At 42.5% G+C, this 16136-nt stretch overlaps 1 protein-coding gene across 3 annotated transcripts in view; it reads right to left on the minus strand.

The window, feature by feature from the left end:
• The window catches only part of PTPRA (protein tyrosine phosphatase receptor type A), a 150099-nt gene that overhangs the window by 35910 nt on the left and 98053 nt on the right, over nucleotides 1-16136 (minus strand). For 2 of the 3 annotated variants that reach the window (XM_047744412.1, XM_047744411.1), the window contains 3 exons: nucleotides 10955-11039; nucleotides 9661-9734; nucleotides 9329-9465 (listed from right to left, as the gene is read on the minus strand). In XM_047744412.1, the coding sequence (XP_047600368.1) occupies nucleotides 9329-9465; nucleotides 9661-9734; nucleotides 10955-11039 (296 nt within the window). Of the gene's footprint in view, nucleotides 1-33; nucleotides 128-9328; nucleotides 9466-9660; nucleotides 9735-10954; nucleotides 11040-16136 lie in introns of those variants that run through there. The other variant, XM_047744413.1, reaches the window with a different exon arrangement.

A 16136-nucleotide genomic window follows, 5' to 3' on the forward strand; every position in this document is an offset into this window, starting at 1 on the left:
ATTCTTTATATCTGGTAAGGCAGGTCTCCTCACCTTGTTCTTCTTCTTCAGGAATGTCTTGACTATTCTTGAATCTTTTCTCCTCCATATAAATTTTAGAATCAGCTTGTCAAGTTCCACAAAAAACCTGTTGGGATTTTTATTGGAATTGCATTGAATCTATATATCAGTTTGGGGAGAATTGACATCTTTACAATAGTGAGCCTTCTAATCAATCCACTGATCTTAACTCTTCACTAGTTTAGAATTTTTCTTTAATGTCTTCAAACATTTTTATAATGTTCTCCAAAGATTTTGTTAAATTTATTCCTAAGTACTCTACATTTTGGATGCTATTGTAAATGGCATCTTTTCAAAAATTATTATCATTTTTCGGATAGTGGCTTATGTACAGAAATGCATTAATTTCTTATCTTGTTTTTGTATCTATCAACCTTGCTAAAGTAACTTACTAATTCTAATAATATATCTGATGAGTATTTGAATTTCTTCAAGGACAATATTCTCCTCTGAAAAAAATGCTTATTTTGTTTCTTCTTCTCCAATCCTTAATACCTTTCATTTCTTTTCTTGCCTCATTTTGCTGCCTAAGATCTCCAGTTCAGTGCTGAGTCTCATTCTTTTCTAAATCTGAATCCCCCTGCAAACACTCTAACTGGAGAGTCAGCAGTGTCTGAGCACTCTGCCATAATGGGCAATCTGCTCCCTTTTAAGGTAGTTCATCACATCTCGGAAAGTTCTGTTTAGAAGGACCCAAAACCTAGACACACATATCTTTTGTATTTCCCTTGTTCTGACTAGTGGAAAACCCAGAGGTCAGCTGGAGCCTTCTCTGTCCCTTGGAAACCCATTAACCCCCAATTCCTTGGACTACTGAATTCTGACACAGTTCCTGCTGATTCCCATAGGCCTTAGGCTCTGATTCATCTATTTCGAGACAACTCGTCAATGTAGAGGTCATTCTGCCTCCACCTCACTCAGATGCCACACAGTTCCTGTCACCAGATTACACACACACGCTTCTCCACCTGGAAGGCAGCATTAAGTGGTCTCTACAAAGACGCAGACTTGCAGCAGGGAGGGTGTCACATCTTGCAATTCACAGATTTGGATCATCTCACTGGCTCCACTCTTTCTTCTCTGTCACCTATCCCCTTCCTCTCAGGAGATAACTACATTTTGCTTTTTTAAAAAAACAAACAAAACAAAAAACACCTTGAATGCTTTAGGGATCTCAATAGGTGGCTTTTAAAAGTGTTTCTTTTGGATAAATTCAGTGTTTCTAAGACAAAAGCTGGTCAATAAAAAAATTCTAGCTTGGGGTGCCTGGATGGCTCAGTGGGTTAAAGCCTCTGCCTTCAGCTCAGGTCATGATCTCAGGGTCCTGGGATCGAGCCCCACATCGATCGAGCTCTCTGCTCAGCGGGGAGCCTGCTTCCCTCTCTCTCTCTCTCTCTCTGCCTGCCTCTCTGCCTACTTGTGATCTCTGTCTGCCAAATAAATAAATAAAATCTTTTTTAAAAAAAATTCTAGCTTATAACTCTAGGGTGAAGGCCATCACCTAGAACTTTCAACCACGGGGGGAGCTTCATGGAAATGCTGCACACTCTCCTTTTAGCCTGTCAAATATCTGAAAACAGCTGTCATGTCTTGTGCATATTATTCCTTCAGCTGTTCACCTCCATAATCCAATTTTTCTTCAGAACAATTTCCCATTTAGTGATATTCCTTTTCACAGAGACTTGATCACAAGACTCTTAGCAAAACTCAAGCTGGGGACACCAACTCTTTATTCTACATGCTATATATCAATTAAAGTACAGTGGGTATTATGCTAAAGTCTGTTAGTTTCATTTATCATATTAAGAAACTGTTTTGTAAAATGTTATGAAAAGAATATGCTTATTATAGGGGTGCCTGGGTGGCTCAGTGGGTTAAAGCCTCTGCCTTCGGGGGCGCCTGGGTGGCTCAGTGGGTTAAAGCCTCTGCCTTCGGCTCGGGTCATGATCCCAGGATCCTGGGATTGAGTCCCGCATCGGGCTCTCTGCTCAGCGGGGAGCCTGCTTCCTCCTCTCTGCCTGCTTCTCTGCCTACTTGTGATCTCCATCTCTCAAATAAATAAATAAAATCTAAAAAAAAAAAAAAAAAGAATATGCTTATTATAAAAGAAAAGTCAAATAATTCAGTAAAAAGTAAAAGTTCCCTATCATGTTTCTTATGTCTTTTAACCCTCTTGTAGAAAGCCACTGTTCATAGCTCCAGACTTTAAAAAGTATTTCTGGGGGGCACCTGGCTGGCTCAGTTGGTGGAGCATGTGACTCTTGATCTTGGGGTTGTGAATTCAAGCCCCATGTTAGGTGTAGAGATTACTTAAAAAATAAAATCTTAAAAAAAAAAAAGTATATTTTTAAAGGGGGATTATACCAATGTATAGTCCTCTGCAATGTCTTTTCTCCCAGAACAGTGACTTAGAAATCTAGGTTCAGACATTTATTTTAATGATAGTATAAAATTTCATAACGGATACAAGAAATCATTTAGCTAATCTGCTATTTGATAGATAATTGCTTTTCATTTTACTTTCTTTGCTATTATAAATAATGCTGTAATGAATAACCTTCAGGAAACACATACTTGGTTTTGTGTCAGAGTCCCAGAAGTTAGGTCAGATAGCGTAAACATATGAAATCTGACTAATATTGCCAAATCATCCTTCCAGTGCTATACCAATTTAAACTTGCTCTACCTGTGCATAAGAACATTTATATCCACAGGTCTCTGCCCATACTTGATACCAATCTTCTTAAATTTTCAAAACTAACGGGCCCAAAATAATGGTTAGTTTTAATCTGGATCTCCTTGATTACTACATGTAGTTCAGCTTTTCATAGGTTTATAGACAATTTGCCTTCTTCTGAGAACTATTAATTTTTCTACTGCAATGTTCAGTTTTGTCTCACAGGTCTATAGCATCTCTTTACGTTTTATGAAAGTTTCTCTTTCTACCTGTGGCAAACAGTTTCTCCCAGTTGGCCACTTTTTTTTTTTTTTTAAGATTTTATTTATTCGAGAGCATGCAAGCAAGCACAAGTTGGGGGTGGGGTGGGGAGAGCAGAGGGAGAGGGAGAAGCAGGCTCCCCACTGACTGAGCAGGGAGCCCAATGTGTGGCTCGACCTCAGGACCACGATATCATGACCTGAACCGAGGGCAGATGCTTTACTGACTGAGCCACCCAGGCACCCAACTGGCTACTTTTTTATGGTGTCACTTTTCATAGGAATATATAATATTTTAATGTATTTGTTATCTTCCAATATATTACATTGTGCCTTCTGATTCTTGTGTTTTGCTTAAAATAGGCTTCCTCACCCCATGATTATAAGCGTATTATTCTGGTAGACATAAATTGGTGTGTTTGCCCTAAGTGTTGCTGTTCTCTTCCCTGCCAGGGCTGGATGCAAGCACAGTTGCACCTGAGCCACACTGTGCCAATCAGAGGATTCTCAGGACTGTGAAACCAAGAAAGCATAGAGACCTCCCTAGAGGGCCCCAGAGCCAGTAGGATAGGGCCTGTTCTGCCCAAGGTTTGGTAGTCTACCTCAGCTTTTGATTCTGTCAGCTTCTCCAAAGTCTTCCCAATTAATGATTTGGGGTTTTTTGTTTGTTTCTTAATTTGCTTGAGGTTTTTTTTCCGTTAATTTATTTGACAAGAGAGAGATCACAAGTAGGCAGGCAGAGAGGGGGTGGGGGAAGCAGGTTCCCTGCTGAGCAGAGAGCCTGACGTGGGGCTTGATCCTAGGACCCTGAGATCATGACATAAGCCAAAGGCAGAAGCTTAACTCACTGAGCCATCCAAGTGCCCTGACTTCTCTTATTTTTTTAAAAAAAGACCTTTAACTGACTTAGCAGTTTCCTATCAGAGAGGGGTTGTGGCTGAGAGACTGAGGGGAGAAATGTGGGTGATGTGAGCCTGATTACTGGGTTCAGATAAAGGGAAAGGAACTGTCAACCAGTTTTCAGGATGGGAAAGAGCAAGCCACTCCTAGTTCACAACTGCACTCAGTCACTTCAGTTACTGCTTCCAGTTGCCTGGGGTATGTTTGAGCTTGTGGGAAAGAGAGAGGGGAAGCCCAATTAAAAGGAGATGAGGAATGCTGAAATCAAGGGGTAGTGCAATTCTGACAAAATCAGATAATGAAATAAGGAAAAGTCCAGCTCTGATATCAAATGTTTATCTCCAAAGACAGCACAAAACTTAGGCCCTTTCTGACTGTGCCATGTGTTTTGTTGAACCAAACATTAAGATTTCAGTATCTTGCTGGATGCTGAACGTTAATGCCAGTGGGACACCTATGTTTCCTAGGCCACTCATGTGAAAGCCAGGGTCTTAAGCGAGATGACAAAGGTGCTGAAACAGAGAAGTAGGAGAAAGCCAACTGTTAATCCTCTCTAGTATGCTCTCTACTGTGCCCTGCTTTCCTGAGAAAGACAACTGCCCCGTGACTCCGCTCTCATCACTCATGGACAATCACGACGCAAGCACAACACAATGTGGAGGTTAAAATACATAAACAAAAAGAAAAGCAAACAGCTGATACTTGGAGGAAACTGCAGGAATTCTTTTAGTTGGATCATCAAAAATTGTAGGAATAGTTGTTGACACAGATTTTGGAGATCTTAGACCAAGGAGGGAAGAGCATCATTTTTGGGTAAGGCCAAATTTCTAGTTTGGTATGGTTAACTGAACTTCTGCACGTAGTATAACAGCTCAGGAGCCTGGCCACAAAACGGCAGGCTAGGCTGGCCAATGGAAACTGGAATGAATGCTAAAGTCAGCTAGGTAACCATGAAAAGCCGAAAACCCCTGGCACAAAGTGGGGGATTATCAGAGCTACTGGGTTCCAAGAGGCTCAATCTTCCTGCTGACACCTTCACTGCGTCCCTGATGGGATCCACCAAGCCTGCCTTGCCAGAGAAGGCACACATGTGAGGAAAGCACTAGAATCTTTCAGAAGTGCTTCAGTGACTGTCTTCACCAGAGTAAGATGCTCATGGAAGGGACTGGCTTCAAAATGGGATTCTCATCCTTCCCTGGGATGGAAGGAGCCTCAGAGGCCAGAGTCTCCAGGGCCCAGACATCTCTAGTTGTGGATAAGTCACTGGGAAGCTCCCAATAATAGGAATGGGAGGCAGCCAGCACAGGTGAATTAAGGGGGCCTGACTAGACTGCGAAGCTAGAGAAAGGGCCCGTTTGCATCCAACTGCCAACGTGGGTCAGTTCATGACCCAGAACCCTTTAATGTTAGGCATGTGAAAGGAAGAACTTCAAATAACATCAACACTAATATATCAGGAACTTTCTCTTCATCTTCTCCTAAGAATTTACACCACTGACCATGGTAACTCCACTGGGTAAAGGAAAATACACCTTTGGGGATCTAGCAGGTTCTGGCCTTAAGCTACCTAATCCCTGGGAACCTAGAATGCCACCATTCTATGCTAGTTAGAATGGAGCCTTTGCAGGCCAGGTAACAGAAAGAGTTTTGGCCCAAACCGCACTTACATTAGGAAATACCTACTTTCCCAATGTATGGTTGGAACAGCTATCTACAGCAAGTGGCAGAATACTCACACTGGCCTCTTATCCCAATGGATAAGAAGGACCATTAGAATAGCAAGAGCAAATGCAAGCTGAAGCAGTAATCTCTTTACCAAAAGGCTAAGAGGAGTTACAGAGGTCCTAAGTCTCTAGGTGAGTTCTAGAAGTGCTAGAGAAGACTGTAAGTTGCAGAATGAGACAGTACATTTACATGTGTGAGTTTAGTGATGGTATGAAGCGAGTGCTCAATGACTTCTAGCATTAACTATTCTGATGCTTCCTACCACCACCTCCCCACACGCAAGCTACAAAAGAAACTGGCATAAGAGACCGATGGTGTTTAAGGATGTCAGTGGATTAAAATATACGAATCATGTAGAACTGCCGATTTGTAGGTGCTTTTCCAGACGCACTCTCCTTTCCTACAGATTGACATAACCACTGGTACCTGGAATATAGCTACTGATTAATAGCTATATCTTTTTCCTTTATAGTGCATGAAGACTACATGAAGAAGTTCCCATTCTCATGGCAGGAGCAGCCCGAGTGATAAATCATCTTGACATCTATCTGTTGTGATCTGGTTCATCAGGATTTTGTCGGTTTCACAGGCCATCACCCTGACAACTATGCTGATGGCATCAAGCTGACAGGACTTGAAAAGCAGGAATATATGTATGTTAGATGTACATGTTAGACATAAAAATAAAAACAGAGTGGCCTGCCACTTCTGCCAAGTTTTCTGAAAGTCAAAGGCCTATGGCATGTCAGGATATCCCTTCCAGCATAAAGACATGCTGCTGTTCCTTGTCCATTCCCCCCCAACCTCCTAGGAAGAACTGATGCTTGTTGAGCCATTTTTGGATTTTGAAGACAGCATATATCACATGCTGGTGTCCTGCTCTGACTCATTTATTGACTGATCTGAAAGAGAAGGCTCTCTAGTTAACCCAGGCCACAGAGAAATAGGCTCTGGTTGATCTTGTGGGGCCCTAAGTGTCTGTGCTTAAGGCTAAGCAGGAAAATCATAATGCAAAACATTAGGATTTGGAGACAAAACCATGATCCTGTCAGCAAGATCATGTTCCTAGCTTAGCACTGGGCTCTGGTAGAGACTATATGCCTGACTGTGGGTCACAAGATATGAGAGTGACTTCAACTGCCCATCATCAATTAAGTATCACATGATTCCATAAGCCACAAATTTGGACATGTCCAACAGAATTCTACCCCTAGATGGAAGTAATGTGTACAGGACACTTGCCACATAGCCACTCCTTCAACAGACACTGAATTCCAATGAGATCAACAGTTAATGGAAGAAAAAAGTCCAGCCTGGTACACAAATGGCTCTGTGAGATGTACTGGCCCACTCTAGAAGTAGACTGCTATGGGATAATCTACTTAAGGGATGACTCTGAATGAATATAAAAGAGAAGTTCTTCCAGGAAACAGAACTTCAAGCAAGGTATCACACTACCTCACTGGAGGTCAGGATCTAAGCCGATCCCTGGATGGTGGATAACTGGAACAAGAAAGACAGGAAATATTTATGCTCCATGTGTATGCTCACCAGACAGCACTCACTGTTAAAAATCTAGGATATGTTGCTCAGCCCTTTCCTTCACTGTCCCAGCGCTGGCCCAATGAGCCCATGAACATAGTGGCCGTGGTAGCATAGCAATGGGGCTCTCACCATAATATTTGTTTCAATTTGCCTACCATGCCTCCAGGAATACCACCTCCATCCAGGGGTTTAACGGAATGTTTTACCTCAGGCAATATTCCTCTAAACAACTCACTTTACAGAAAAAGAAGTTTGGCCTGGGGTCACAGCCCCTATTACCCAGAAGCAGTGGGCACTACAGATTATGAAAACAGCAGAGTGCCTATTAGAGACCTAGCTCTGGTGATAAGGCTGGTGTATTATCTTGGGGGATGAGGTAAACATTTCAATGAATAATGAGCATTAAACGGTGTCATTTTTCCAGTAACCAAAAAATGAGTCCAAGTTATTTCATTAACTCTTTCCTAGTAAATGGTGTCCTACTTTAACTACTTTAACTCTTGCTTTCTTTTTTATCTATTCTCCACTTTGTAGCTAGTGATTTTCTCAGAGTGCAAATCTGACCTTATCACTCTCTTACTCCCCTAAGCCCTTCAGTGATGGGAACAGATATGAGGGGTGACTTACCTACCCAATAACTATTCCTTCCTTCCTCTTTGCTACTATGGCTCCCATTCTGTAGAGTTGTTTGCCTATCCCCTATATGACACAGGAATAATCCAGACTGATCTGAGTCAGTTGTAGTAAGCTTATTTTTCTCTTACTTGGGGCTGATTTAAGGAGGAGTTTGCAACAAGGGAAGTCTTCAGAACCTCTTGGGAAAGTTTTCCTCCCTGATAAAGGAGACACACAGGAAGAAACAGTCATCCTTTTCCCACTGGGCCTCGTTATAACTCCATGTGGCACTCAGAACTGAGGAAGCCATTTTGGCAACAAGAGGGGAGCCAGTCTAAGAGATAAAGTTGACACATGGCCGAGTAGGAGATGTAAAGGAAACTGAGAGTTTAATAATGCACAAGTTGATCAATTAGCCAACTCTGGAACTGCTTCTCTATGTCCATCACCTCTCTATAATTATTACCATCTTATATCAATGTATTAGCACCTCTGATCTTAACCCTTGCAGCCCCTAACTGTACTCCTTGAATCTACTCTCCCCCTGGGATCTTCTCTATTTAGCAGCCAGATATATTTTTTCCAAAATATAAATCTGGTTGGTCCATGGCTTTTCATTTCATTCATGATAATCTACAACATCTACAGTCTGGCCCAGTCTTCTTCCATGGTTTCCTCTCTTGCTACCTCCCCAAACCTTTGCCTTTAAGCCACATGTAGCCCTTTTTTGGTTTTTCAAATGTACCCTTCTCTTACCCACCCTCACTAGTGATAGTTTGGCTCCTGCTACTTCTAGTGCCTGGAACATTCCCCACTCTTCTTTACCAATGCCCTTGCCTATGATTAGGTCTCAATTAAAACATAGTATCTTCAAGGAATTTCTGAACTGGGATCAGAATTGCTGGGCTGGTCATACCAACTGGTAGATTCACAAACATGTTCAGGTTCTTTAGGGAATTATTAAAAACAAAACAAAACAAAACAAAACAAAAAACTACCCCACATGAGGCCTGTGCTCGATCGTTTTCCATGATCCTCATTTCTATACTCATTTACACCTACTGTCTGTTACTTATGACACTCTGGGACCTGTTTCAGACCCCAAAATGCCACCTGTTAATATAGACTCCTACAACTATGCACCAGTCTTTCATGTCCTATATTGCTGTCTGAACTTAAACAGTTATTTTCGCTCTTGTTTATGGGGATTTCCCTACTAGGTGGCAAGTTCCCTGAGTGTAGAGACTGGATCTTTTTTTGCTCCCCAGCAAATCTCTGGCACCTAGCACGTATTAGATGCTTGATAAGTATTTATTAAAAAAAGTAACAGATGCGATGATGAATGGATGGATGGATGGGTAGATGAGAGAGTTAAGACAAATCTTATTGCATTTCCTATCTATGATCACATAGGAAAGGAGTCTAGTAGAAAATTTCTCACCTCTTAACCTATTAGAAAACCTGTTTTCTACCCCATGACTGAAAAGGCCTGACCTTTGGTCTGCCTTCCTCCCTGCCAACACGCCAGCCTCAGCAAAGAACTCACGTTGAATTCCTCTCTGAAGAGCTTATTGTCATCAGCCATTCTCCGGTTAATCTCCTCTTCCAGCTTGTCCACGGGCAGGGGTGGATACTTCCTGTTGGTGCTTGGGGACCTGGCCAGAAGTGGCACACTCTGGGGTTCTGCAGTATACAAGTGGGGAGGTTGGTCAGGTGCTCTGGAGACCAAATTGGGGATTCTACCTCATGTACCAGGCCACCAAGGACTAGGTCTGCTTTCTTCAAGTCTTCCCCCTATCCCTTGTATGATGGGGAAACCCTTTATTTCTTGATTTTCTTCTCCACGAAGGTTCCCCATGTCATGAAGGGGTGCCTTACCCACATCCTCAGAGCGACCATTGGATAAGCGGAAAGAATTGGAATGGCTCCCAGCTTGCTTGTATTTCTTAAACCTACAGAGAAAATGTTCATAGTGAAAAAGTAAGCACAGAGTCAAGAGACTCCAATCACTGGCCTTATATTTCCACATAGCAATTCAGCTTCCTAAACCTCCTTTACTAAATAAAGATGTTCTTTTAGAGAGGGGTCCTGCACATACTGAGGCAGCTCCATTTCATAGTGACCCAATGCCTCTGGATGCTCCTGCTCATCCTAAGCACACTAGAATCCAACCCAGGTGCCATAACAGTATATTCTGGCTTTGTAGGGCTCCTCCGTGTGGCTCCAAGTGCAGGACTCACTGGAGATGACCACCACACCAGGTGGGGAAGGGCTAAGTGGGCAGTGGAGGGGAGATAAGAATGACCCTATCAAACAAAATCCTGGTATTTCCCCAGTGTAGTCAGGAAGAAGCCCAGAGCTTCAGATTGGGTGGACACAGGTCTGGCTACAAGTCTCCTGCAGAACAGGGGAGACTTATGACAAACTGGAGGGGTGCATAAGGTTCCCCTCTCTTTATCCCTGCAAAACAACAGAGGGAGCACAGAGCGGCTTAAACCAAAGATAAGGGTGGGGTTAATCCTAATCAGCCAGGGCAGTAACTTCTACAGGAAAAGGACAAATGCACCTTCCTTTTCTCTCCCTTGGGGTTCCCCCTCCTTGTTTTTTTCTCCCTGTGGGAGCAGTAATATCTAGAGGACACTGAAGAAAGAAAGGGGAACTCTGTAATTCACATAGTTCAGTTTAGCGCACTAGGGTTAGGGATCCTAGATCCTAGGTTTGTCCCAAACTTCCCCCAACGAGAAACAGAATAGGTCTCTATTTACCACATCATCTCCAATCAGGTACTGTTAGGGGTTGCTTCAGCAGGGCTAGATCTAAGGGTGTTAAGTCACCCATCAGTAATAACACAGACTATACAGCTTTTCCTTCAACCTCAAACAACCATCCTGGGCTTTAGGTTAAACTGGAGTTGGGGAAGTGAATTTGGGCAGATGGAAGCAAAGTGGCGGGGGGTGGCTAGGTCTTGAAGAAAAGTATGTAGAGCTTTTAAACTGTTTCTATGTAGAATTTTAATCTCAATATTATAGAACATTCCCCTCTATTCTCTTCACTGTCCTTATCTTACTATCTTCTGGACTGTGTGGGCTTAATGAGACCCTGGTGTACTGAAAAAGAATACGAGAGAGTGCAGAAGCTTTAGAATTCTCACTTTAGCATTTAACATGCTCACCTTAACATGTACAGAACTATGATAATGAACACAATCACTAGCAGAGAGGACAGGGCCACCATCACTGCAATAATTGGCGTCTCATCTGAAATTGAGAGAACAAAACATGTTATTACCATTGTGTGCAATGGAGGGCTCAAGTCAGCTGCTCAGGGAAACACCCAGATAAGGAAGATGGGCTCATTCCATGCTTCTGTAGCTTTCAGGGCATAGACAGAGTGAGTGAGAGAGAGAACATTTTCCACAGCTACCGCAGGGCCAGTGTGGGTGGAATGGGAGGGAAAAGGTAGGGAGAGGAACCTAGAGTGACTCGCCTATCCCATCTCCGACTTGTACATTTGTTTACTGTCTCTCCCTGGATTAGAATAAAAACCCTCTGAATGTTTCTTTCAAAGCCACAGAGCCTAAAACAGTGCTTCGCACATAAAAAATACTCAAATATTTGAAAGCACAAACACATCAATCCTGATGGCAGGCTGGGTGTGCAGGGCCAACAATGTGCTCTGTCCCAGGCTCAATGGGCTCCATCTACAGGAGGATGGGAGAGGAAGGAAAAAGGACAATTTTCCTATCGTAAATGCAAATAATTTCCTGGCACAGAGAATAGTGTTCCTGATTAAAGCAGGGAGACATTATTAGATCTTTAAGCACTATGTATCTAAAATGCGGGGTACTCTTTTCTACCTCTTTCCACAGCCACCTTTTACCAGGAGCCCAACTATAGTAACATCTGGCTTGGAGACAGAATGACTCCTCCCTTCATTCCACAGGGCCCTGCTTCCTATCCACCCAATACTTAGCCTCCTTTCTCATGGCAGCTGACCAGGTGCTGACTCATCTTCCTCCAATCCCACATCCCCACCATGAACCACACAACCAGTATGAGTTTATAACTATCTTCACCATTTCCCCTTCTGCTAAAAGGGAGGGCATGTCCCTCCCATCTAAAGGTCAATCCTGTCACATATGGTCTGGATTACATCCATTACTGTCACCTCAACAACTTGTCTTCTTGACCAGTAACTATGTGCCAGGCACTGCTCCAGACTCTGGGAACAGAGAAACGAGTAAGCAGACAAGTGACCTGTGAGCCTACATTCTGGGGGAAGCAGCGGCACACTATTCAGAAACAAGTAAACATACAATTTCAGACAGGGACAAGTGCTTTGAAGAAAAGACGAGTAACGGGATAGCGACTGATGGGTTGGAAGGAGTTATTTTAGAGTAGTTCGGGCAGGTCTGAAGTGCTTACACTGAGCAGAGGTCTGAATAATGTGAAGACGTAACCCATGCGAAAATCTGGGCAAGGAACTTTCTAGGCACAGGAATAGCAAGCATAATACCCCTTAGCAGCTTGGAGAGTTCAAGAAATAGCACAAAGGCCAATTTTAGTACCAGATGTGACTGGAGGGGTGGGCAGGAATCTGAAGACTTGGGGCTTTGTACGCCATGGTAAGCAGTGTGGATTTAATTTTGAATGTGAAGAGAAGCACTATGTGATTGGAGGAGTCTGAAAAGGGCAGAAATATCACTGGATTTACATTCTTTTAAAAGATCAGCTAGCTAAACTGACTCATAAGCAGTAGTCATGAGGTGGGAAGTAATCCAGCAGAATATGGTGTCACAAAAGCCAAGAAAAGAGTTTTTCAAGGAGGGAGTAATCAATCAGATACTACAAAAGACTAGGTAGGTGAGTTTTACAGAGAAGTGAAATTGGATTTGATAAGACAATAGCTAAGACTGTTTTAAGAGTGGTCTCAGTTGAGTAGTCGGTGAAGCAGCATAAATGGGGTGAAATAAAGATGGAAAGAAAAGACAGTGAGATATCGACTCTTCATTTGAAATGAGGACTTCTACCATAAAGAGGTGCAGAGAGAATGAAAAGCAACTGGAGGGACATGTGGGATGGAGGTTTTGTTTTGGTTTTGGTTTTTTTTTGAGATGGGAGGTATTATACCTTGTTTCTTCTTCTTCTTCTTTTTTTAGATTTTATTTATTTGACAGAGAGAGAGAAGAGAGCAAGCACACAAGCAGGGGGAGCAACAGAGGGAGAGAGAGGAGCAGGCTCTCTGCTGAGCAGGGAACTCTATGCACGGCTTGATCCCAGGACTCTGGGATCATGACCTGAGCCAAAGGCAGACACTTAACCTACTGAGCCACCCAGGCACCCCACCATGCTTCTTTGTTGATGGCAATTTTCAAACACACCCTGGTATGCAGCTGTCATCTGAAAATGAGCATTCAAACTACTCCCTCCTCTTTGAAGAACTTTCATTTCTTGGTTTCCACAACAAAGCATACTTCTGATTTTCTTTCTATCTCTTGGCTGCTCCATCTCATTTTAACCTCCCTTAGCTGTTCCTCTCTAACACAAGGTCTCTAAATGTCTGACTTCCTTAGGGCTCTGTCCCTAGCACTCTTCTCTGCACTCCAGCTGATCAGACAGATGGCTATAAGCGCAAATGATGCAGTAGCAAGTCCCACATTTGCACTGCCTGGTCAGATCTCTCTTCTGAGCCTATATGTCACCCCCACTTAAATTTCACAGGCAATGCAAACCTTCCATGTCTAAAGCCTTCCCCTCACCATTCAGTAGAGAACACTACCATGCACCCTGCTGGTCAAGGAAAAAATATGGATATCCCCTTGATTTCCTCTTACTTATCATCTATATTCAATTTAGCTGCAAGTAATATGTTTTAGGGCTAAAATCAATGCCTCCAATTTGTCTGCCTTTTTCCATTCTGTTGCCAACACTGTAGCCTCAATCCCTATCCTCTCTCATCTGGATCATAGTAAGCCTCTGTCCACTGCTGATCCTTTCTCCACAAACCAGGCAGAGTGGTCTCTAAGAAAGCAAGCCAGATCATATTCCTCTCTTATAAAACCTTTTAGTTCCCAAGCCTTTAGAATGAAATCTAATAACCTTATACCAGCCTAAAACAACCTCCCCACCAGCCCCTGCTCACCCTATCTCCTGCTATGCTTTCCTTGCTCACTCCATTTTGACCACTGGCACCCTTCATGCTGAGTTCCTTTCTTCCTTAGGCCTTCAAACATGTTATGCCTTTCTGCTTTACATAGCCTCCCTCCATTCTTTGCCTAGCTACCTCCTAGTCATCCAGTTCTCATTTCAAGTGTTACTCTTCCCAAAGAGGTCTCTTCTGACTTCCTACAACTAAATTACGATCCTAAGTTTTAGTTTCCTTAGTGCTAAAATAAGTTATGTGAAGGTTAAATGAGATCATCCAGGTGAAGTTTTTGGTGCAGTGAGCAGCACACATTATGTACTCACAGTCAGTATCGGCTATTATCGTGCCTGTTATTCTCATAAGGCACAGTTATTGCCCTTGGTAATACCTCCCACACTTTATAATTATATATTTATTTGAGTATAGTTGATTAAGGAGTGTCCCTCCTTTATACCATAAATTCCACAAGGGCAAGAATTACATATCTGCGTTGTTCCTCACCATATACCTAAAACCCAGAAAAAATTTCTCACACATTTGGCATTAAACAAATACTAGACTAATGATCTATCACTAAATAGGTCTTTGTTAAACGCCAATCACAATGTATACCAGGCATTAAAAGAAGGTAATTAGAGCCATCTGGCTTAAGACAGTGAACTGAATCCATAATTTTACTTCTTTCTCTTCCCAAAAGTACATTGAAATGATAGAAGAAATATAAAAATACTAATGGGGGTGCCTGGGTGGCTCAGCGGGTTAACCCTCTGCCTTTGGCCTGGGTCATGATCTCAGGGTCCTGGGATCGAGCCCCACATCCCGTTCTCTGCTCAGTGGGGAGCGTGCTTCTCCCTCTCTCTCTGCCTGATTCTCTGCCTGCTTGTGATCTCTGTCTGTCAAATAAATAAAATATTTTTTTAAAAATTTTAAAAAAATAAAAATACTAATGAATGAAAATCATTATCTGGAAGGCAACAAAGAGTGGCATCAGCAGATCTGAAACAGGGATCTGTAGAAGACAATGAAGAGGGACTGACTGGACTGCTGAAGAGATCAATCAGAGCCACAGAGCCAAAGAGCCTTCAATTGAAAGGTAAATACTAGTTCAACCAGTCTGGGCCTGGAAACACCTCAAGCTTAGAGTTAACCAGGCCTGGGAATGAGAGGAGGCCTTGGGGTAGCAGAATGCTACCAGTGCAGGGCCAGCACATTGACAGGCTGGGTAACAAGCTGTGGTGCCCCATCCAGACTCACTGGGAAAACTGAACCCTACACAGACTAGACGATTTGTCAGAGAGTGCTGATGGTTTTTCCCCCTGCCTCAACAGAAGTTGTACATATATTTTTAAACTCTGTATTACAGAAAACTTTCAAACTCACATATGTGTAAAGAGAACACTACAATGCATCCCTGTGAACTTACCACTTTACTTCAGTGTTAGCGCTTACATGCTTTTCATCTCATCTCAATGGTTATGTCTTGAAAACAGGGAAACCACAGCCCAAATGTAGCCCACTGCCAGCTTTGCATTCATTTATGTATTGCCCATGACTGCTTTTGCACTACAAAGGTGGGGCTGAATAGATGTAACAGAGATAATATGGATGCAAAACTGAAATTCTTTTATTATCTGGTCCTTGATAGAAAAAAATCTGCTGAACCCTGATCTAGAATGTTAATACCACCCCTGCTCTTATACAATTCTAGGTCAAATATCACCTTTTGTGGGTAACTGCTCATTTCTTGCACTTCCATAACACTACGTACCTACTATGCTACAACACCAATCCCACTCAATTAAAGTCATAGATTATATGTCAATAAAATTACAAATTTCCGGAAGGCATGGATTTGAGATCACATCCAGATATCCCTGCACTCAATATTTATTCTTTCATTCAATAAATATTTACTGAGTGACTTACTGTGCCAGGCAGGTCTTGAGGGTACAGTAGTGAATAAATCAAAATTCCTTACCCTTATGAAGCTTACATTCTAGCTGAGGAGGAAGAACAAGAGGTAAGTAAAGAAATATATAATACAGATAGTAATGAGTGCTATGAAGAAAAATAAGGCAGGGTAAAAGAGAAAATGGGGGAGGTTGTTCTGTAAGATGGGGTGGTAAGAACAAATCCTGAATGGATGGATGGATGGATGGATGGATGGATGGAATAAGTAAAGCATGAACAGTGCAGTATTATTTATGACC

The sequence above is a fragment of the Lutra lutra genome, chromosome 9 (genome assembly GCF_902655055.1).
Source record: "Lutra lutra chromosome 9, mLutLut1.2, whole genome shotgun sequence".
NCBI classification, from domain to species: domain Eukaryota; kingdom Metazoa; phylum Chordata; class Mammalia; order Carnivora; family Mustelidae; genus Lutra; species Lutra lutra.